Source organism: Rousettus aegyptiacus, unplaced genomic scaffold (assembly GCF_014176215.1).
Source record: "Rousettus aegyptiacus isolate mRouAeg1 unplaced genomic scaffold, mRouAeg1.p scaffold_m13_p_3, whole genome shotgun sequence".
In the NCBI taxonomy this organism is placed as follows: Eukaryota; Metazoa; Chordata; class Mammalia; order Chiroptera; family Pteropodidae; genus Rousettus; species Rousettus aegyptiacus.
Window position 1 is genome coordinate 145,042,476 of NW_023416306.1, and position 24,570 is coordinate 145,067,045.

At 38.2% G+C, this 24,570-nt stretch overlaps 1 protein-coding gene across 6 annotated transcripts in view; it reads right to left on the reverse strand.

Annotated features, from left to right (window-relative positions):
- The window catches only part of PPP2R5E (protein phosphatase 2 regulatory subunit B'epsilon), a 128,133-nt gene extending 121,597 nt beyond the window's left edge, over positions 1-6,536 (reverse strand). For 3 of the 6 annotated variants that reach the window (XR_001596505.2, XM_016141790.2, XM_016141788.2), the window contains exons 1-2: positions 5,954-6,536; positions 3,658-3,821 (exon numbers count right to left, since the gene is read on the reverse strand). Coding sequence is in view for 5 of the 6 variants with exons in the window: in XM_016141790.2 (XP_015997276.1) it covers positions 3,658-3,814 (157 nt within the window). In the remaining variant the exon portion in view is untranslated. The remainder of the gene's footprint in view (positions 1-3,657; positions 3,822-5,953) is intronic. The other 3 variants (XM_016141789.2, XM_016141792.2, XM_016141791.2) reach the window with 3 other exon arrangements.
- Positions 6,537-24,570: the final 18,034 nt, after the last annotated feature.

Here is a 24,570-nt window from a genome sequence, read left to right on the forward strand (position 1 = left end):
GATTGTCCTTATTCAGCGACTTACCTAGATAACTGTCAAAGCTTGTTTCATGTCCTATTATGTAGGCAACAAGGAAAGCATCCAAGTCTTTACTTTCTTATTTAGCACATAAGGCCCTAAGATTTACTCTACTGGATTTCCTTTGTCAATAAAAGGACTAAGAGTCTTTCGAGCTCAAAAACTTTAGGACACCCTGAAAACATTTTCAGAAGTATGTGACAATGAAGAAAATTCAAATGTCTATATTTCAAGGTTTATACACATGTATATTAAACGTCTGTCTTTCCAGGAAAAGTGAGGTCACTCACCATATATTTACAGAAAACTACATGTTGGTATTGCTTTCTATAGAAAATAACATCATTAATACAAATTTAAAAACCCCACCTATTAGCAAAAGGGCAAAATAGAAGAAACTTTCACTTTATTACGGTTCTGCAAGTGAGAAGACTTTTAAGGTAAGAATTAATGGCAGTATTAGTTACAAGTCAGTCCAATATTATATGCATAAAATAAACATTATGACAATACATAAACACAAAACAAATGATCATTAATAAATACGTAATTTTTGAGCTTTCAAAAATTATTAAATTTTTATTAAAATATTAATATTGTATAAAAATATTAAAACTGAGTTACATAACTGTGTTTACACAATTTCCATTCTCAAACTCTCCTAAATTAAAGACCTTGAAGATGTCTTTTACTTTATTTTTTAAAGCAACAAACAAATTTCAACTGCGATTTATATTGTACACACAAATAAAATTAACTCAAACCTACCAATTTACTTAAAGTAGTACTATAGAAATTAAATCAGTAGCTATCCTTTGGCATGCATACATAATTTACTCTAGTTTCTTCTAAAGAAATGGCAAAAAAAAAAAAATTCCTCCTATATTTCCTTTATATTCCATAAATTACTTCATAAAGTTAGTGACACCACACCACAAAAATAGTCAATCTATTTGTAAAAAAAATAAAATAGTCATTTAACAAACTGTTTTCATTCACTAAAAAAACATCAAGAGCAAATATATATTTCTGAAGTCTATAGCTGAGAGTAACTTCTTTGTTATTCTATATATATGGAAATTAATTTATGGAGTGCTTTCCAAAATATTTTCCCAGAATGGGCTTACTACACAAGAATTGCTTTCAGTCTGTCTGGAATTAAGTTTATGGATATATCTAGCATTATATGGTCCTGCTGCTCTCTAATTCTCCTATGCTGGCAAAATATACAAGTTCACAAAAATCATATTCTTAGAGACCAAAGTTCTTGGAAATTTTTCAATACTACCAGACTTCACTTAAGAAAATGAGAAAAAGATATACAAATGGTCAAAAAGCACAAGAAAAGATGCTTACCAGTAATCATTAGGGAAATGCAAATAAAACCACAATGAATTACCACTTCACACATATTATGATGGCTATTATCCAAAAAAAAAATTTTTTTAACTTTAAATAACAAGTGCTGGTGAGGATGTGGAGAAATTGGAACCCTGTGCATTGCTGGTGTGAATGTAAAATGATATAACTGGTATGGAAAACAGTATGGTGTTTCCTCAAAAAAACATTAAACATATGATCCAGCAATTTCACTTCTGAGTATATACCCAAAAGAAGTGAAGAGAGAGACTGGAACAGATACTTATATACCCATGTTCACAGTAGCATTATCCACAATAATCAAAAGATGGAAGTGACTCAAGTGTCTATTGACAGGTGGATAAAGAATACGTGGTACATACACACAATGGAATATTATTCAGCACTAAAAAGGAAGGTAATACTGACATGCTACAACATGGATGAACCTATAGGACATTATGCTAAGTGAAATAAGCAGTCACAAAAAGACAAATATTGTATGATTCCACCTATATGAGGTACCTAGAGTAGCCAAATTCATACAGACAGAAAGTAGAATGATGGTTGCTGAGGGGTTAGGGGTAGTGGGGAATGGGGAGTTAGTGTTTAATGGATACAGAGCTTCGGTTGGGGAAGATGTGATGGACGCACATGTGAATGTACTCAATGCTACACTCAATACACACTTAAAAATGGTTAAAATGGTCAATGTTATATTATTTATAGTTGACCACAATAAAAAAGAGATAAAGAACAACAAAATATTAAAACATGTGCCAATTTCTTCTCATGTATGTCTCTTTCACTACCCAGAAAACCAATACCCTGCCTATGAGTAGTTATTAAGTTTTAACGTAAATGTCTACCAGGAGCCCCCCAATGTTAAATATAACAATAAACTTTAAAAATATTTCTAACCCTAAAAAAGTTTAATCTGCTTCCTCAGAATAAAGTCCTTTGCTGGACATAGATGCTAACAGCTATTACATGTCTAGTTGATTAAATTCCTAAAAAATCTAAAATATCTCCCAGCTTTGTATTTCAAGCATGATTAGTTTTAACCCTAGAGAATTTTCCCTTCATTTTTCTTCCAAAGCCTCATAAAGACTATTTTCATTTTTACAGCAAAGTCTTTAGCCCAAATATCACCTTCCCCCCAAACACATAGGAGCTCATCTTTACTAACTGGTAAATCTATCATCTTTATAGTAATCAGTAATCATTTAGTTTCACCAATTTCAAGTATAAACATTGGAATCTCATAAATCTCCCTTCTCTAAGAAAACTGTTAACATGGGAAAAATACAAGCTTGAAATATCCTAGGCTAAATTTTGAGGATCCTTTCTAGTCAAACTCCAGTGTTTCTTAGAATACCTTCTGATTTCACAAACTGTTACAGAAATGTTCATTAATGAACTAACAAACCAGGTTTTTGGATTTCCTCTGAGCCATTAAAGTGCATTGTGTTATCCATGTCCCCTTGTTCCTCACACTTAAGTGTTAGGCAGACAAAAATCTACCTTCAAAGGTAGATTCTGATGTCTCTATAGTATAAATGCTATATTCTGATATATTACAAACAATGCTTCTTAAACATAAAGGAAATAGATGGAAATTAAAAGAACAAAAAGTATCTACATACTTAAAGTCGAAAGGTCTAATTTCAAAAAAAAAAATATTAAAAACTCATAGTAAAAACTTGTCTTTAATTCATTCCAGTGGAAAGAGAAAACTAGCATTAAATAAATAAAATCATCATATACATTTTCTATTTGTGCTAGCTAAAAACAAGAATGTATGTCATCAGTTACTATTTTTTCTTGATTTTTAAAAATGAATTCTTTCAAACATCGTTTTCTATATGTTAATGGTACCATCTCCTCTACTATGTCTACTTCCTGTGATTAAGATTGTACAATTTGTAATTGTCATTGCATGTAACACATACATCTAAATGTCAATAGAAGAAAAATAAAAAGTACAGACATCTTAAAGTTTCTTTGGCATTCACTTTTCCTATGTATAGATGTAAGAGATTCTCCTAATAAGTTTCCGTTCATTTGTCCACAGCTATTTATATTTAATTGAGCTCTTTAAAAAGGAGAATGAGTATATTTGGTCACACATAGGTGACTTCAACATGTCTGAAATCTCCCATCCTTCCCTTCAATGTGCAACACAAAATGCTAACAAATATAAAATTCTACAAAAAGGAACTTATAGATATTTTAAAAAATCAACTGAAGGGGAATCCATCACCTGGTCATGAGCCTTACCTTTCAGGAGAGGCAGAGGTGTTAACTCAATAGGCTTGCCTTGAGACCTAAACTGTGAGGAACTTTGCGACCTCTTCTGTCTGGCTTTTCTGACGGACTTCCGAGAAAATCCGTCTACTTTATCCACTGATGGAGGAGTAGTTGGTGCTGAGGACATATCCCTACTGAAGAGAAAGAAGTATTATAAACATATTTCCAAAGTGGAAAAATACATGTAGGTTACACAAATTTTAAATTTCCGTACACAATATTCATGAAAATGGGAATATATGTTAAATAAAATCAATTAAGAAAATCATATTCAATAAGAAAACATTAAAATTTGGTGAAAATAGAAATAATATAACTACTATATAAGCAATATTGTAATTCTAATGTACTGTGCAATATTCTAATGTACTGTGCTACTCTTGCTATAAACATTAAAGATACTCATTTAGACTTGAAGAACTCTTCTAAGCTACTCATATTCGAACTGCAAAGCTCTTCTCGAGATTCCTGAAGTAATTTTGGAGCTATTCTGCAGCTGGAAAACTTCCATCGATACATTTTCCCACAATATTTAATACAATGAATGGGCTCTGGAGTTTAAACCCTTATTGTACTTCAAGAATCTAGACTAATGTTTTACAGCAAGGTGAAATTTACAACTATTGAAACTATCTAGGCATGACTTTTAATGCAATGTGCTGTGTTAGCTATGATAAACTACATCACACGGCAAATGAGGACAGGCTAGATTACTTTAAACAGAACACATAAAAGGCATAATTAAAAATCATTTCAAAGAAGTCTTCTTTTTGAGTGAAGCCATCTTAAGTTATTAAAGCTTAATAAATAAAACTATGATGAAATGGTGCACCAAAATTGAAATGAAAACTTAAATTCACAGCCTACTTAGATAACCCAGTTGAGTTCCCTTAAAATTCATGGTCAAATATTAATTTCCATTCCATCAAACTGATGAACAGTTCTTATGGATTTTTTAACCCTATCAAATTATTAAAATGAAGGCTATTCCCCAAATGTAACAAGCGTTAAGCTCAATTTCATTTACCAATTTAAACAGATGTCATCATTTCCATGGTACCCAGGCTCTGTGCAAGATTAATGGCAGACTTGAATAGATATAATGCATATGGGGAAAATGCCAAAATGCAATTACTCACCTGTCATTCCAATATTTTTTAAGCTCTAAGTAAAAGAGTAATGTAGTTTCTTCCTGAACGTATAAGAATAAAAAGTTACCTGGATTACCTGGGTTCTAACAAAGTAAAAATAACAAAAACGTAAACAAAAACATAACCACATGATGTGGAGGTCTGGAATTCTGAAGTCTTGTTTGGTTCTCTTTTAAGTTTTTAGAAATCTAATTTAGCTTTAAAAAATATGACATTCAAAATGGAATTGCAAACTATGAATGACTACAGAAGAAGTAAGACCACTTTAAAATTTTCATAAAGACTGCATGAGCAAGAAGCTCCACATCACATCTGTATGTTGCAAATTTAGGGGTTGCTTTTCCAATCTGGTATGTGAATTACTTAGATTTCATTTAACTGTAACAACAGGATTTCAGTAAATTCTGTTCCTCCATCATTCTTTTTGTCTCGTTTTTATCCCTATTTCTAAAGATGATTTATTGATAGCAATTTCTTTTTAAAAGAATCATTTTCCCTTATGTCCGCGGCCGCGAATAAACGTCAAGGATCTCAACCCTAAAGCGCTGCAGAACTGAACGTGCAGTAGCAGCGGGTCCGTGCGAAGCCCGGGGAAACAGGTTTCGCCCTGAACCAAGGCGCCCGAAGCTTTATCATCTTCTAAGCAGTGGGCACGGGGCATTCCAAGGCTCAGGCTAATCCAAAGGGAGTACTAGGATGAAGGATAAAGACTGGAAAGGGGTTTATCTGTTGGGATGCTCACATGCTCCCTTTGCTCCTACCCACCCCCACCGCAAGCCCTGAAGATAAGCTGCTACAGAATCCTCACAACACCAATCCCCTCTATTCCCCCCGCCTTCGTCAGTGGATAAGGGGTACAAGAATACGCCTCCAATGCTGGAAGGTGGAGAAAAGGGTGCGGGGGAGGGGACAGAGTGAATGAGGGGCATCAAGAGAAGCATTTGCAGGTAAATCAGACAAGTGGGACGGGCGCTCCCTCTCTCGCACCCCACCCCACCGCACTCCTCGGCTGCCTGGGCCAGGCCTTCCCGAGGCTGGTTCCCTGCAGATTCCCCAGGAAGACTGGGAAGAGGAAGGGAAGCAGGCGCACCGCTGGGCTGGAGAGACGAAGTTACCTTGAAGCTTCTGGGGAAGAATCCGAAGATGATCTGTGGCTTTGAGGGGCGGGAGACGCGCGAGAGGGCCGCAGCGGGAGCGGGTAGAGGGACCGGGACTTGCGGGGGGGAGGTCCGGACAGCGGCAGGGAACCTGGGGCGACGGCAGTCCGGCGCGGCGTCCCTCCGGTTCCGCGGCGGCGGCGCTTCTAGGCCTCACGGCCAGACCTGAACCTCAGCGCTTCCAGCGGCGGCGGCCTCACGATCCTCCCCCGCGGGCCCGTCCCATCAAATCGGCACCGACCCCGTTGCGGCTCCGCCGGTGGCTCCTTGCTCACATTCCCGGCGGGCGGCGCCTCTGCTCGTTGCCCCAGACCTGGCGGCGGCGGCGACGACGTGGGGTGGGGGGGAAGGGAAAGAGGAAGACTGGATCCGCAGCGGCAGCAAGAGGAGAAAGAAAGAGGAGTAGGAGCCGCTGGAGCCGCCGCTGCCAGAGCCGCCCTTCGGTATCCGCGGTGGGTCCCCGTCAATGCCCCTTTCTCTCTCCTATTGTCAATATCACCGGGCGGCTGAGTCCATGGCACACTCTCAACCAAACCTTCTGGCCAGGAGCTCCCGCCCCCCGCGCCCATTCACTGGAGGCTTCAAACGGGAAGCGAGCCTTCATTGGCCGGCGTCCGCCTTCACTCCCGTGCCAGCACGTTCGGCTGAGAGCCGATACGGGATTGGCGGCGGGGTGGGGGCGGAGAAACAGGAGGGTGGGAAGAGCGGAGACCGAGGATTGGGCTGAGGGGAGAGGAACCCGGATGCAGTGCGATCTCCGTCCGCGCTGCCGCCGCTTCCGCCAGGCATTTGGGGAGGCTGAAGAGGGTTGTTAGTTACAGCCGCCAGTAGGCCTGAGAGGCGTGCCTTAAACCCGGGAAGTGTGCGACTGACAGAGCAACGGAATCGGTTTCCACGCTGTGCGCGGAGGTCGTCTTCTACCAGAGGATTCTAATGGCAAGAACCGGCCACGGGTGGGGAAGCTCTCGATGCCTTGATTCCGTCCCCTGTATCGGCTGGGGTGGCCCTTCGAGGCTCGAGGAGCCCCCACTCAAGACCGGAATCAGCGCTGCGTGAACCGCAATAAGATCCCCAGCCCGCGCCTGTGTATGTGGGCCCTTGCAGGCCGCTGTGAAACCTCGAGCAGTCGCTCTCCGCTGAACCCGTTGAAGGCCTGGCACCGAAATCTGAACCCCTGGGGCCTGGCCAAGGGTTGGGTATCGCTTCGAATTCTCTCTCTCCTTGTCTCCTTTTCCCTGAACCTCTCTTGAATATCAGCTCCCTGGAGCTCCTGCAAGTCTTGGCTGAGGCCGGTTCAGTGTAGCTTATGCAGGTAGGAGTGCTGTCTCTACGCTCGCAAGCATTTATTGAGATCCACTGCATTGGCCCTCCTGCTGAACAGAACTCGGAGAAGCCCCGCTCCAAACTGGGAGCTTGGGAGCTTTTAATTGGAGGTTGGATCCGAAAGAGTTTATGGTGAAACCTTGACTTAACTCTAGCTAGAACAAGTGCTAAAATATTTAGAGATGTGTTGGCATCCATAGTGAGCCTCAGGCCAAATGATCCATTTCCAGAAAATATTCTTGGACTGCAGCTCAATTTGAAGGCACGCTACATACGTCTTTTGCGGGTACTTGCGGGGAGAGGGAGCAAGAAAAAGGAAGAAAATTCTTAATGCTAATTACAAATGTCAGGGTCCTAATTGTTCAAAACTTGGTAAGTGAAAAAAGAGGCAAGGAAAAAAATTAACATTCATAACCCCTCAACCACTGTCAGCAGTTTAGTGTACTTCCAAGTTTTTTTTCTTTTAATGTAGTATGTATCGTTCTGTAGCCTAGTTTATCCCCTCAGTATTAGGCCATGTTTTTTATACAGTTAGGAAATAGAACTATGTATAAATAAAACTGCCATGTGCACAAGTAATGGCGAAAAATGCTTTTCTCTTGTTTGTGTTAACACTAAAGTGTTGCAGATTTCTGTGCACACTCCCGGAAATGGCTCCTGAGTGGGAAAAAGATTTTTTTATGTGCCATGAAAGAAAAAATATTCTTGTTTTGAACTGAAATGGGAAATAGGAAAAGATAGCTCTCATGGATGAAAACAGGCTCCCCCTACAGACTACAGATAATTAATTGGCCACTGCATAATAGTGCCCGTTTTTTGCGCTGATAAAGTTCATTACCACTAGGCTCTATACAACTGGCTACAATACCAATCTCAAGTTCTTGTACCAGTCTTCATGAAAACTTCAGTGTCCAAGCCACAAGAACTTAACTTGCTCAATCTCTGGTTGAGGGTAAATGCAGAATTAAAACCAAGGAAGGTTCTAAAGCTAACTAAATTTTCCTTGGCAACAGTTAAACCGTTAAAGAGGAGCGCATGTTTCAAGTACTCACAGCTGTTGCTTAGAACATTTCACATTTTGTAGAGTGGGGATTTTGCTTGCAAATAATGGATCTCTATAAAGACAATTCATTTCAAAACCGTTTCACTTTCTATAAAATGGTTGAGTAACTGAAATGAGCAGATCTTTTTAAATCGAAACATCCTTTCCTATGTGAGAAACTGTTCCTTGAACTAGTGGTTTCTAAAGGAGGTCCATGCATCCCAGGGGTGTGTATACTCCAGAAATAGGCAATCCATTTGGAATGCAGGAGAAGAAAATATGAGGACATCCATTTATACTTCATACAAATTAAAAAAAGCATTAAGCTTAACTAATATTTTATATACAGAATGAGTAAACTTGCATTCAGCCCATGGACTGGTCTCCTGGCCTAGAACAGCAAGGAAAACTAGGAGTTACCCATTTCTGGGGGTGACAGTGGTGATCCCACCCAGTCATCCCTGCTAACATAGTAACACTGCAGTTTGCTAGATTCAGTTAAGTGGATTTTCTGATTATATTACCTAGGTTTAATTAATCCATAAAAAATAGAGAAGTGACTTTACCAGAGTCCTTTGCAAAGAAAACAAAGGAAAACAACCAAATGACAGAACTGACACTTAAAATATCAGATCTTTCACAGCCACATTTCAAAGTTAAAATCTACTAAATCCAAATTTTGGCTAGAAGAAAGTCAAGTTCATCAAGAAGGTTATTTAGAATGTGGATTTATATCCACTATCATTAACAATGAACTTCACCCTAACATTTTATAGAGAGAGAGAGAGAGAGTTATAAGCTAATGATGGTAGCAAATGTGTATACTTTATAAATAAATATACATCTATTTGGTTAAGAGTTGCTCCTCAACAGTTATAGCATTCCCGGCTGGAAACCCATCCCTCCTTTAGGGCGTACTGTTTTATCTCTTCAACTGCTAAATTCCATAGGGCTGCAACCTTCCTTAGTGTGGCCCATATCCTTCTAAAATGTACTTTCAATAAATCTTACTTTTTCTCCATTTAAAAAAAAAAAAAAGAATTGCTCACCAAGAACATAGTAATGGGAATGAATGATCAAAAAAGTTTAGAGACTGCTATTGTAGATAATATGAAAAGAAATACATTATAGCCACCTGGAAAGCCATTATCTAATGACAAAACACTGTCCATCGCTATCTGATGAAAGCACTCACCAGATACCAAGGCTGAGCTTATCATGAATCTACTGACGGCTGGCCATGTAATGAGACTAGAAGATACAGACTCAAATGATAGCTGACTAGTGCTAAAGAAGGGCTAAGAGAAAATGCAGGTACATTGTCAAACCAGTTATCAACTGGTAGAGGAGGAAAACACCTGTGTGAGTAAAACAGGTAGACTAGCACAATTTGTCTGTGGGAGATGGAAGGTACATGAAGCTGGGTGTGGGTGGAGAAGGAAAAACAGTGAAAAAACCTGAGGCAAGAACTGTTCTCAGGAAAAACACTAAAAGGTATGAACACAGCTAGTGTAGACAAGGGGCTTTGGTATTATATTCCTTGGAACCACATTTATCTACACAGGAAACACCCTAAGCAGTGACATTTCTTGGATCACGATTTAAATAATATAGTTAGTTATATTTTCAGATGTGCCTCAAGGGCTCTAGGTTATCCATGGCTTTCCATGTGATTAATGTGTGTAATTATTGCTTGAGATTTAAAATGTTTAGATGGTCTAGTTCTCTACAGAGCAGTGAGAGGCCCTAGGTGTCACCGATGGATCGAGGCAGGAATAAGGTCCTTATGTCACTAATGGGGAAGGAGAATTGGAGGTGTAGGGGGAGAGGAGGAGAGAAAGCCAACTTCAAGTACACTTTATTTTACACAGGACAAAACACAATGTACCACAAGTAATAATTTTGCTTGAAAACAGCCAAGTTACACAATTAAATGAACTAAAGCCGTAACTAATTATAATTATAAGCATAATGATGAGAACACAGACCCCGAAGTCAGACATACTCAAAGTGGAAACCCAGCTGTGATAGTGAGGAGCTGGGGAAAATTACTGATGCCTTGCAGCTTTGATTCCCTGACCTGTAAACAGACTAACACTTCCTCATTCAGGATAGGTTAAATGAGGTTATGCATTTTCTACAGTGCCTGGCACATGTTAACTGCTCGATAAACACTAGTTATTACCATAATCATTCACTTTCTTCATACTTTAATATATTTTATCCATGTAGGAACTTTAAGAAGTTTTCTGTCTTTATTATTATTGTTATACTCCACTGTGACAGGAAGAAAACAAGGAGCAAGAACACAGAAAGTATGCCTTTCAATCCACTTCTACACTATATCATAGAATTGTGGGGACCAATTAGCAATAACCGAGAATTTCATTTTACAATATCCATATATTTCTGAAAGGAAAAAAATGGTCATTTGACTTAATATTGCTTCAGAGTTTTATCTTCATTTCTACCTTATATTCCTTTAAGAGACTCCAACTACTTTTGGTTTAAGGTCACCTATGTCACTTCCTCACTGTAACCTCCACAACTGCAATAGGACTGAGATCCCACTTTCTAGTCCTAGCCCAACCTTCAGTAATGACCTGGTGTCCTGGTCAATTGACTCACATACCCGTCTGATACCCTTCCCTGTTGAACCTTATTCTTAGATTAAAGTCCAGCTTCAATTAATTTGACTGTGACGGGGCCTTTGACGGCCATAGGTGAGTCCAAGCATCCCTTAAAAATTAAAAAATACCAAAGGCATGACACCACAGTTATGTGTCGGCATGGGCTGATTAGTCATGAATCCATCGAGATGTCTTATTTAAGAGGAACGAATAGGCGATTTTAGGTGAGATGGCCCTGAAGAAAGAACCAGATGCCGTTTACGCCCCAGTGTTAGAAACCCCCACGGTTCATGGGCCCGTGGCGAGGAGAGGGACACTTTTCACAAGGGTTGCTGGTTTCACGTGAGTTGGTAGATCAAGAGATAAACCATTGGTGGTGATCTGCGTGTTGGCTTGAAATGATTTGACTTGGATGGGGTATGTACAATCAAGAATATACATGGACTGGTGAATAGACATGGGGTAGAACAGTTATGTACTATTATACATGTATGTATTATATAACATATCTTATATGTGGTAGAGAGAAGTATGCACGAATTACATAGGGTGGGCGACCTTGGTGCAGTGCATATCTGCTTCCCACCCATCCCCCCCTTTTTCTTTGAGGACCACACTGCCTCACTTCATGTGACCCTGGTGGGACCTATGCTACTTCCTTCTTCTGTCCCCCCAGAAAAACAGGTACACAAACCAAGAGGATCAATTGGGTCTTCTCCAAGATTCACTCTGGGAATGCTGGGAGTGGGATGCCTCTTCCTTTTGGATCATAACCCATAGAAATGATGTAAGCTACTTATAACCATCTCCCTCCCCCTCTTCCATCCTGAAGGAAGGCAATACTGTGGAAGAAACTTTGACAAAAGCCAAGTTTTAACGAGATGATTGGAGCCACTGGATTCACCTATGTCTGAAGCTTATCAGTTATATGAGCTAGTAAATTCCTTTTTTTGTTTAAGCTACTTCAGAGGTGAACTTCTATACACCCAAAAAAATCATGACTAATAATGCACAGGCAAGTCACTTAACCTCTCAAACCTCAGTTTACTCTTAGGCCCAGAATCTGCGGATTTCCTAAGGGTTGAACTAAATGAAGTCTAATCTTAAGCACAAAAGAAACCATTCAAAATGACCCTGATTGAAATTCTTTCCTAATGTAATTCATCGAATCTAATTTATTATTGTTTTTTAAGACTCTAAGTAGATATTCTTAAGAATTATAGTTGAAGAGTTACATCCTCCTAGAACACATTTACATGAGGAAAGACAGGGCAGTGACCTGCCAGACATGAAAATAAGCTTTATTCTTAGCAAACTGCAGCTTTTCAATAGCTTATTTTTTCCTATGACCCTTAAAACAACAAGCTATATTTTAGAAAATGCAGCCTATGATTGAAAGTTACATCGAGGGTTCTTATCTATCACAGAAAATACTGTCTTAAAGGTATCAATAAACATGAAACTAATATAAAATAATGTTGACTAAAAAGAAAAAAGAAAAAAAGAATCAATAAAACAGTAAAATCTATGAACATAGGGTGAATTACTGCTAAAATGTTCTAAAAAGAGGTGAAAAATTAAATCTGAGTGCAGTGTTATTAAAACAAAATAAACCAATAAGAACAGCATACACAACTTTGTATGGTACCAGTAATAATAATTACAAACATGTGCATAACAATTTAGTTCACTTTCATATGCACTCTTTAATCTCAACTTTAACTCTGTAGATACATATTATTTCCATTTTATAAATTTAAAAAGTGAAGATCAAGGAAACTGTTCAGTGTCACACAGCTAGTAACTAGTAGAACCACAATTTGAACCACAATTTCTTCCAAGGGCTACTACACCAAATTACCTCTGTAAGTCATTGTTTGTTAATGATATGGCCAAGTAATTGAATACAAGGCTACTATTGTCTCCATGTCTCCATCTTACATAAAGAAAGACAAATAAGATATGGAGGTTAAATGTCTTATGTGAGGTCATAAAGAAAGTAGAAACAATCGGCCAAGGTTTTTAGCAGCAGCAGCATGAACTCCCATTCATGGAACACCCGGAGCCAGAAACTGTGACAGATATTTTGCATGTATTATCTTGTTTAATCCTCAAAATAACCCATTGATATAAGTACTTTCATCCCATTTTACAGATGTAGAAACTAAGATACAAGAAGCTTTTATTTTCTTTCCAAGGTCATACGTCCAGTAAGTGGCAGAACTTGGGCAGGAATAAAGACTAGAAGATAGGCACTGAAATTCTAAACTATTTTACTGCCTGAACCCACTGGAAGTCCTCTATATAATCTGGTTTGTATATAGCGCTGTGTAGAATATATAGAAAACATGAAGCCTTTCCTGTTTACTTCCTTTGATATTTAATTCTCTCCAAAATAACGAAGAATTCCCCATTCTGTCTTTAGTGAGAAGCACATTGGTAGAGTTATGCGACAGTGTGGGTCCAAATCAACCTTCTTCACAATGAAGAGACTTGAGGGGGGGGGGTGGAGAATTTAGGTCGAATGGGCTTTGAGAACATTGGAAACAACTGTAGTCACCTTCAGTATTTGAAAATATTCTGTTTGATGGTTTTTCTACGTCAAGAAAGCATATATTCTCAGATTTGAAAGATTAGTGACCCAGTTAACAAATTAGTTCGCAACTGGTACAGAGTACTTATGAAAAAGTATTTTTGAAAAACAAGCATCGGAAGAGACTCATTCAAAATATGAACTTCCAGGTGTCTTGACCCTTTAGAAGATGTTATACATGAAAGTCACTGGCTTCATAGGCACTGTGGCAAGTACTCAACTTCAAGAGATGATCACCTGACGAATGTCAACTAGACATACTGTAGAGATCATTTTACAATATAAATAAATGCCAAATCATTATGTTCTACATCTGAAACTAATATAATGTTATATATCAATTTATGCCTCAATTTAAAATAAAGTAAAAATACAATTAAAAATTTTTTAAAGAGGAATCATCATCATTATGATGGTCAGAACATTTCAATAAGCCTTTAAAGACTTAATATAGGAGAACTTTCCTAATTAAATTTTTGTTATTTTGTTGAATCATTTTCTCACGTATTCATTCCAAACATTTAAGTACCTACTCTGTGCTCTGGGGAAATACAAATCTGAATAAGACATGATAAATACTATCACTCTAGTGTATTACAAGAAGTTACCATCAAGGACTAATTATTATGGGAGCTCAGAGCACAGTGCAATAACTTGTGAATAAGATGGTAAAATGGGAAAGGAAAAAGAAACAACAAGGAAAAAGAGGAGATGATATTTAAGCTGAACTTTATGACACTCAGAACTCTCATTCACTCCGGCTTGGCACCTGTTTTTTTGTTTGTTTAAAGTATTCTTTACCATGGGCCAGGATCTATCTAAAGTGAGTCACATAGATTATTTTCATTTTATTTGTAAGTGCTCAATCAGTATTTCATTCTTCCTTGCATTCCTTTTTATCCTCCTTGGTAGATCTTCAGAGTTAGAAATTAGGATACTCATGTCCCTCCTCCCCTAACCGCCCCCTCCGTTTCTTCCCCCTTTCCCCTCCCCCTCCCCCTCCCCCAACGCACTGCACCCATCCTCTGCGTGCTGGGGTTTTGAGGTAAAGGGCAGAACCTGGGGTTCTCTCTCTTGAGTCAAAGCAGCAGGAGCCTTATCAGGGACTTACGGGAGGGAGCCGGTATAAGCAAAGCGGGCAATCTGTTATTAGAATTCTGGACAGGGATGCACTTAGCCTCAGTAAGCGGGAACTAGTAGCAGGATAGGAAAGCCCTCGGACCTTTTTGTCTCTGCCCCTTGCTGTGATTGTGCTCCATTTTTTTTCTCACGCTAAAGAAGGGCTTTCTCTAAGGATAAAGCTACATGACAGTAGCATAGCAGAGCAAGCTCTCACATTTCAATTGTTTCCACTGAGGAGAGCGGCCAGAGGTGAGGCCAGAAACCCTGGAAAGGGGGTCCTCGCACAGCTTGGGTCAGGCACACATGCCCCATCTAATCAGCTGTGGTCAGGGTATCAGAGTCATGTTGCACAAAATGAATGTTGGGGGCTCTCTGCTGTTTCGGTATATGTTGGGGGAAGAAAAAGCCCCCAAAATACATGCAATGAATCTCTATTTACAATTTCTTGGATTATTGCCTCAAATTATATTTATAATCATGGAATGAATAGTCTAAGGATATGAACATTTTTAAGTTCTTGATTAAGTTCTGCCACATTGCCAACACTATGACTCGCTTTCTCATCTCATCTACATTTGTAGGCCAAAAAAAAAAATGAAACTAATTATAACTTTCATCTCTTTGATTATAGAATTGGATAGTTAAAATATTTTCCATTTATTTAGTAGGCATTTAGATTTCTTTTTCTGCAAGTTGTCTATTGATGTATTTTGCTTATTTTTCTATTTTAGTTTTAGTGTTTTTGTGATTGACTTACATAAAGTTTTTACCTATTGACTTAGAGGAATATACCAGATTTCCTTTGGGACTTCTTTCATCCCTAAGCACAAATTCTTAAAAAGTCTTTCTCTTAAAAATTCTTCTCCCCTGAAAATCTTTCAAACAAAAACACTCCCTAAAGTTTAGCAAGGATATTCATTTGGGAATATTAATAACAAAAAGAGAAACAACCTAAACATGTATCAGTTGAGGAATAATTAAATAAATTATGGCACATTCACACTATGAATACTATACAGCCATTAAATATAAAGGAGATGTATAGTTACCCATATGGAAAGGTATCTATGATATGAAGTGGAAAAACAGCAAGAATTACAGAATTATAGGTAAAGTAGCACCCTATTTATATTAAGAAAAAACCAGATGTATGAAATATGCAGATATCTAAAAAAAGGTAAATGTCTAGAAAAGATCTGGGAGAACACACTTGGAACTGTTAACAGTGTGGGTTGGAGGCAGGTGGTAAAGATTAAATTATATACTTAGATATTGTTTCAATTTATTATAAGGATATGCATTACCCTTACATTTTATTTCACAAAACATTTTAGACTTGCAAAGTGCCACAATGAGTAATATAACAAAGACCTACGTATCTACTACACAGGTCTAGAAATAAAACCAACAGGGTGGAAGCCTCTTGTGTAACCTTCTCCCATCACATCCCTTCTTTCTCAGAGGTTACAACGACCCTGAATCTACTGCTTTTTATTCCCATAATGGCTACTTGTACGAAATATGTACATATTCCTAAACAGAATGCGGTGCATTTTTTTCATATTTTAAGATTGTATATAATTGGTATTATACTGTATGTTATCCTCCGTAACTTAATTTTTCACCCAACATGATGTGTTTTTAACTTACATTTTGATACAGATACTTTAGTTAGTTCCCTTTCACTGCTATATAACAGTCCACTTATAAATGTTCTGCAGTTTATTCATTCTCTTGTTTTGTGATTTTGGATTGTTTCCAGTATTTTACTGTCTTGAACAGTGGTGCTGTGAACAATGGTGCTGGGCATATCTCCTTCTGTACCATGGTTCTTGAGTCTGCATGTGTATCCAGAAGTGGAATCAGGTCATAGGGTATGTGCTTCTTGAGCTCCACAAGATGGGGCAAAATGCTTTCCTAAATGATTGTACCAATAACAACCCCACCAACAGTACATAGGAGATTATCTTGCTCTAAAAATTCCTTACCCATTTAGAGAGCAGACATTTATCTATATTATCTTCTAATTTTTGTTTTATTGTTCTTTTACATTACATTCTTTAATTGAGCTTAAATTAACTTGGGTATATGGTGTGAAATGGGAACCTAAATTGATATTTTTAATAAGTAATCCATTTTCCCACCACCGTTTATTCATTATGCTTTTAAATCTTTTTCTTATTGTCACCTGATGATTCATCTGGTTGAATTCCAGTATCATTTTATAGACTTCTCCTAAACAAGCCATAGAAATTTTATTGTAATTGCATTAGGTTCATGAATTATTTTGGTATAAAACACACATCGAAACAGCTCATTTCCCTATTCTCAAATTAAAATGACTAAAATCCAATACCCTCAGCCTGCTACTGAAGTACCTTCATTATCTGTACCCCTTTTCATCTTTCAGGCTCATCATTTTAAGCAGGCCAGTGTCCTCCTTGTCCTCTAAGCTTTCCTTATTTATTTTTTCCCACAAACTTTGCTCACGAGGTTTCCTCCCATCAGGAATGCCAACCCTTCCTTCCATTCCCCTTGCTTTGTGTATTCAAATCTTTTCCTTCCTTCAAGGGCTGGCTGGGGTCCTACTTACTCAAAGGGTCCCAGTCAGGACTTCTTATATATCTGTATTTAATATCTCCAATTCTGTGATGGAGTTAACTAAAATAAGAAAATCAAGACAAATGGAACTTGCCTGGAGAACAGTAAGATAAGTTGCTGGTAGAAGGATCAACAACTAGGTTAAGCATTCCACTTTTAACATTTGTAACTTTGAAGTGGAGAAAATAGCAGGAAAAATGAAAAGCTGGAGTTAATGCCTCAATGTGCCCCCTGCCTGAATGTGGCTAGAAACAAGAGTGGTGAAGCCAGATAATAGAAAAATCCATCAAAATGCCTTACATTTGAATAGTGCTTAGGGTCTGCCAACTTGCACACACATCTTCTCATTTAACCCTTACAAAATTCTTTGAAGTAGGTGACATGCTCTCCATTTTACCAGTGAAGACACAGAGGGTTAGAGGTTAAATGCAAGCCCAAGGTCACACGGCTAGGAATTGGCAGTGCCAAGTCTGCAACCCTAATCTTCTGACCAACCTCAGTTTAACACTCATTCCTTCATACCCACAGTTGCTTCCATGTTAACCATGTTAGCTTTTTAATGTTTTAATTTTATTTTTAATTGTGGAAAAACATGTAATATTAAAAGTTCTCTTTTAAATTAAAATCTTTAAATGTACTGTTCAATAGTGAACTATATTCACATTGTTCTGTAAATTTTTTTTTTATCTTACAAAACTGAAACTCCACAGCCATCAAACAATAATTGCCCATCTCTCCCTCCCACCCCCCAGGCTCTGACAATCATGATCCCACTTTTTAGTCCCATGATTTTGACTACTCTAGATATTTCATGCAAGCGGAATCATGCAGTATTTATCCTTTTGTGACTGGTTTATTTCATTCAATATCCTCGAGGATCATCCATATGGTAGCATATGACAAGATTTTCTTCTTTTTTAAGGCTGAATAATATTTCATTCTATGTATATGCCGCATTTTCTTTATCCATTCACTTGTCCATGGACATTTGGGCTGCTTTTACCTCTTGGCAATTGTGTAATGCTGCACTGAGCATGGATGTGCAAATAACTCTCCAAGATTCTGCCTTCCATTCTTTTGTATGTATACCCAGAAGTGGGATTGCTGGATCATATGGTAATTCTATACTGTTTTCTTAGGAACCATGTTAACTTTTAAACAGATAGCTCCATTCTCATGGACTCTACTGCAATATGTTAAGAGGCAGCATATTGCCTTCTCTCTTAATTAAATGAAGTTAGCAATCATGCTCATATATAACCATTAAAACATGTTTAATCTTCTTACTTAAGATGCACTAATTACAATGTTGGCAACTGTAGACACTTCCATTTTCTTCCAGTCTCAGTTAACAAGCTGTTCTTCACTTTTAATACCCCCTCCCAACCCAATATCAGGGTCACTAGATCAGAAGATTCATGACGGAAAGACCTATTAATACTATGCTTCAAGTAACTAGTGCAATGGCTGGCATGTACTAAGCACTCAAAAATGGATAAATGAATGAGTGAGTGCATGAATAAAAGACCATATTGCTGGCTACAGTTTAAAAAATTGAACTTAAACACAGAAGTGGGTGCTGTCATCGATGAGAGGGAATAGTTTAGCACTTCTTATTCCAGCAAACAGGAAGTAGGACACAGATGGCAAAGAGACATTCAATGACATGAATTTTGCCAGAATAATGATACCATCCCTAGAATAAATTCAGACTAAAGCTCTCGTAGTAGCAAAAGATCATACCAACCATGAGGATTTGGGGAGCTTGGAGAAGGAAGCCTTGGGATTATAATAAGGTCCTACTGGATTAATGGGACAGTGCTCTAGGTAGGAAAAGCCAAGAGAAAGTGCTAATAGTGCAGGACTGTATTTCCCTTCTTTTCTTCCAGACCCCATGGACCCTTGGCAGAAGACACTGGAAGCAAAAGCATTGTCACACCAAGAGATATTCTCTGCTAACCAGCTTGCTGCACAGTACACTGACCGATGACCTCTAAATAGGGATGCGTGTGGAAGCAGAGAGAGGGGTTAGCACCCTGAGGGGAGATATTGTCTCATGGAAAAGGTAAGCTCTCCTGCTAAGGGCTGCTGTCCATACACCTTTGAACTTACTATATACACTTATGAAAGGAACTGGATAAAATGGAATTACACTGTAATGATAAAAATTAAATTTAGGCTTAACACAAATTGCATGAATTTTTAAAGGATACAGACCCTAGAACAAATTGTTCAGTGGAAATTATGTTTTGTACATATCTGAAGAATGAATTGTAAACTCTCTTCCATTCAAATAAGGAGACAGAATTCAAGAGAAAGGTATCTTCTAATAGGCATATCCCCCAAAAGAGATAAAAGACAAGGTTAGGTTGATTACTGATTATGTGAAATATTTTCCCATTCTCTTAGTGAAGAATTGAAATTCACACTAGTAGATTAATATAATAAATTGTGGGACCTTTTATATCACTATAGTCAGCATGGTTTAGTGGAAAATCTGCTACACTTGGGACAAAAGATTTGAGTTCGATACTGGTATTGTTTTAACAACTTTAGCCTTCTAGAGAATTATCAGTTCCCATTACCTACATTGACAACAGAATGATACAAATCTGATCATACTGCTTACTTCTCAACCTAAAATTCATCATGGGCATCCAATATCTATGTGGCAAATTTCGAACACCTCTGCCTAGTGGTACGTTCCTTCATTATCTGACTCCTCTTACCTAACCAGACTTAACTCACACTATTTACTCTTCATTTCATGTCAAGCAACACTGAACAGTATGTAGTTTCCTCAGTATATACCAGTTTTTCATGCTTCCTCTGCTTTGACAGCTTTCTCTATTCACTTGGCAAACTTCTACTCAATATTCCTGTCTCAGCTCAAATGCCACTACTCTGGCTGTCCTTCTGATACTCCTATACATCCACTGACCCTTCCCTAAACTTTCTTCATAGTGACAATTGTATTTTAATTAGTAATTTACATGCCAGCCTTCTCATTAGACTCCTCCCCCCCTCCCCCGCTGCCCCCGTGAAATCTTTTTCTTTACTGCCCATAAAAGTGGTGTGCTTTTATCATATAAATTCAAAGTGTAGAATGTAAAATGACCCCTCGAAAACCATTCTCAAAGACAGCTATTGTTAACAGTAGAGCAAAAAACAAAAGTTCTTCTTTGATTTGGCAGGGCGGGGGCGGGGGGGTTCTCAGAACATAGCAGTGCCTGGCACAAGTTCTTTGAACAATGGAAAGCATTTTGTAAGCACAAATTTGCTAACACACCTGGACCTCATTTTATCTGACTTCTACTACCTGGCAAACTTGGTTCCTACGATGATGATGATGATGATGATGATGATGACGATGATGATGATGATGATGATGATGATGGCTAATACTTCTTGAGAACTTTTCATGTTCCAAGACTATGCTAAGTGCTTCACCTGTATTACTCACTTAATTCTTATAATAACCTAAAACGTAAAGGTTATTAATTTCCCCGTTTTTTTTTTTTTTCAGATGAGGAAGCCAAGGCACAGAGGTTATGTAACGTGTTCCCAAAAACTATAGAGGTAATAAGTAATACAGCCAGGACTTAATCCCAGACAATAAGGCATCTGTGTCCACACTCTTAACCACATCACATTACTGCCTCCTATATACAATCTTGAGGATACACCTTGGTCATAACAGGAACCAAATACTTCCCATCTTACATTGCATCTTGCTCCAGTTTTGAAGTCATAAGTAATTTTACCTCTGTAATCTTCTGTTCCCTTGCATGTAAAATGGAGATATTAATGGTCCCTCTCTTACAAAGTTGTTTGTGAGGATCATCTCACTGTCTCTGGGAGCATTGCCAGGTAGAGGATCAAACCTAGATCCCAGAGCCAATGACTGACTGCATTGCAACAGACACAGTAGTAAAGACAAGCAAAAGGACCACACTACTGTAGAGAAGTAATCCTAATCCAGGAGGAGTTAAGCATCCATTAGTGAGTACTTTTGTATGGCTAGGCTGATGCAGAGAACCTATCAAAGACTCCCTGGCCAGGTAATTACTTCAGGCTCTGTGAAGAGAATGAGCATTCACAAGACGTGATACTTCTTACTCATTCAATTCTTTGGCTTTGGCCAATACAAATGGTAGCGATGGTTGATGGTTACATGTACACCTGGCAGAACAGTCTGAAAAGGAAACAAAAATTGACAGCATGTCATACATGTAATAGCAGAGGTGTGTGAGTAAAGTACAATGGAAGGAGAGAGAAAAACCACATTGGCAGGTGCCTCTAGATGGTCCTTGGATCTGGAACAGAGTTCAAGGCTTATAGAAAACTCAATCCAGCTTCAAAAGGAGTTGCCAGACAGATTGTCGTAGCTCTGTCCAGCCAAACAACAGTAAAATCGTGCTTGCTTAGGGCCCTGGGGAACTCATAGCCAATGAGTGTCTTGGGAGAAATAGTACTTGGTTAAACCTATTAGAATTTCATTCAACTCTTGGGCCAAGCTATATTTTTGCAAAGTCCCTAAGAAAATATGGAGCCTGTATTCTGCACTAAAGGAGAGAAATAAATGAAGGCACAGACAGCAACTTCATACATAGATTAATCAACGAGGAGGCTACTGGAACAAAAACCAACCAACCAAACAAGACTCAAGCTAAATTAATGCAGCATTGTCCCTAGGCTAGGAATAAGGACAGAAGGTAGAAAACTGACAAACCTGCTCTTAACTAGAAATGAAAACCTAAAAACTAACCAGTGAATTTTTAGAAGGCAATCTTACAAATGCTAGGAATACCAGAGAAGAGATGTTCAGCTTATTGTTTCAAGGGGAGAGCTCTGGGGACATCTTTCACTCCACCATGTTTCTCCAAAACTCTCCTACCAGAGAAGAGGAAGAGTCTGAATGTACTCAATGGCAGGATGAGTCAAGGGCGGGAACTTGAACTGGCACTGAGGAACATTTCTTCAGAATAGTAATTTTAACTTCAATTATTACCTAGAAACTTCAATTATTATCTAGAAAACAGGCTCAGGCAAATGGTGTCCTCGAAATTAAAAAATAAAAAATAAAGACATAATAAATGCGATGAGCCATCTGCAGAGGTAACTCACCCTAAGAAATGTTTTGTGAATGTGTTTGCAGAGAAGTTTAGGAAGACCTGAGTCCAATGTTCATAACTAAAATTAACCACGTTTTATGCCTCTGCGCCTTTGCACATTGTTCCTTCTGTTCATTTCATCCTCTCTTGCTCTTTTCTTTCCATTCTCCAGTCTATCAGGCAAAGAATTTTTTTCAAAATACAGGTATCGTCTTTTCTCAACCCGTGCCTAAGAACAGAATGAATCATTTCCTCTTCCCTCCTACTTTTGGACATGTGCATCATATTATTATCTCCGGCATCATCTACTACAGTGCCAAACCCAACATTTATCTCATCTTATCAACTGAGTGGGCCAGGAGAGAGGAGGAGGGCTATGTCTCTTATAGGTGTGGTATATCATGATCTTTGGGTGGGGCAGTAGTAGTTGGCAGGACTGGTATATTGAATGTCAAGATAGATTTAGGGGCAGTATCAGAATCTACATGAGCCATGAAATTTTTATGTTTATTGAAAGAGCTGCAGTTGTGTGTGTGTGTGTGTGTGTGTGTGTGTGTGTGAGAGAGAGAGAGAGAGAGAGAGAGAGAGAGAGAGGTTGGTTTAGTAGGGAGACAAATGTGTCAACAAAAATGTGCAAGTTGCTATAAAGTATACATAAGATTAGAAAGAAGTATAAAGCAAAGGGAGGATTAATTCCCCAGGTGGGGATCAGAAATAGTTTCACGGAGGAGGAAATAATTGCTCTGGTTCTTAAGGGCAAAGAATAGTTTACTAGACAAACCACCACGCAGAGGGAAAAACCTTACCAAATCACGTAAATAGTATAACATTATAAATGTCACTCTCTGCTTACTCTACTCTCCAATACTATTCTGAGTTTTTACATACAGTAGTTCATGTAATGTCAACAAACTTAAAGCTTATACATTATCAGTTAGACTTCACTGCTTGTAATAAAGACCTAAAGTTAACAGGGGCTTAAATAATACTTTCTTTCCCCCCAAAAAACTCAAGGTCCCAAACTCCTTTTAGCCAACTCCTCTAGAAGCTAGTTGTGGCCTTCGCCCTCATGGTTCAGGAGGTTGGCTAGAGTTCCAGGCATCATTTCCACATTCCAGACAGGAGAGGGGACACAGGAAACTTAACATTGTTCTTTACTGTAGGTTCTTAGAAGTTTCCACATGCATCTCATTACCCCAACATAGTCTTATAACCACAAACAGTTGTAAAGTACTCTGGGAAATAGTCTTTATTCTGAGCTTCACTTCCCCACCTAAAACTTGAGAATTCTCTATGAAAAAGGAGAATGGGAGACAATTTGCAGTTTCTGTCACATACTCTTATCTCCATTTTTCAGTTAATGAAAGCAGTGCAGAGTAGTTGCATTCTTTTCATGATGCATTCAGGGATTTCAATGTTTTTTTTTTGTTTGTTCATTTTTTGGCTTATGCATAAGATGTAGAGTGGGAAGATTGAAGGGTAATGGGCTACAAAATGGTATGATTTTAATTTCAGGCACTTTACATGGTTAAGAAGCTAATGGACAGTGAAATGCACAAAATCCAGGCAGAGCTAAAGTGCAGAAGACAATGTATGAGTAATCTCAAACCCAGATAGATAAATAAGAGTTGATTTGCAGGTCTAGAGATAGATTTACTAATGGGTCAGTAATTGAATAGTAAATTGATTCAATATGACATTGCTGATTGCAGTAGTAGATTACATAAAATATGCCAAAAGGACAATAAAAATCATGACACATTTTTCAGTTTCTCCTTTTATTTTTTTAAATATCTACCTCTTCTCTAAACAACAATCCAATAAAGGTGGAATATTTTGGATTTACAAGTACTTATTAATGTAAAAGGAGGCAAGTTTACTATTACTTCACAAATATATTAATTCAATGCTAAAATGAAAAACATTTTGAAGTAACATATACATAATTGCAATCAAGTAATACCTGTAGGACAACTTATTCATCAACCCAACCTACATTTTATACCTTTCTCTGAACCCATGTGCTTCAGAGAAGCATGTTATCTCCAGCCCAATGAGCAGTGAATCATGATTGGGCCAACTGGTGGTAATCACATTTCTCTTGCTTGTGACTGTTTTAGGCAAAGAATCACAGGCAAAGTAGCAACCCC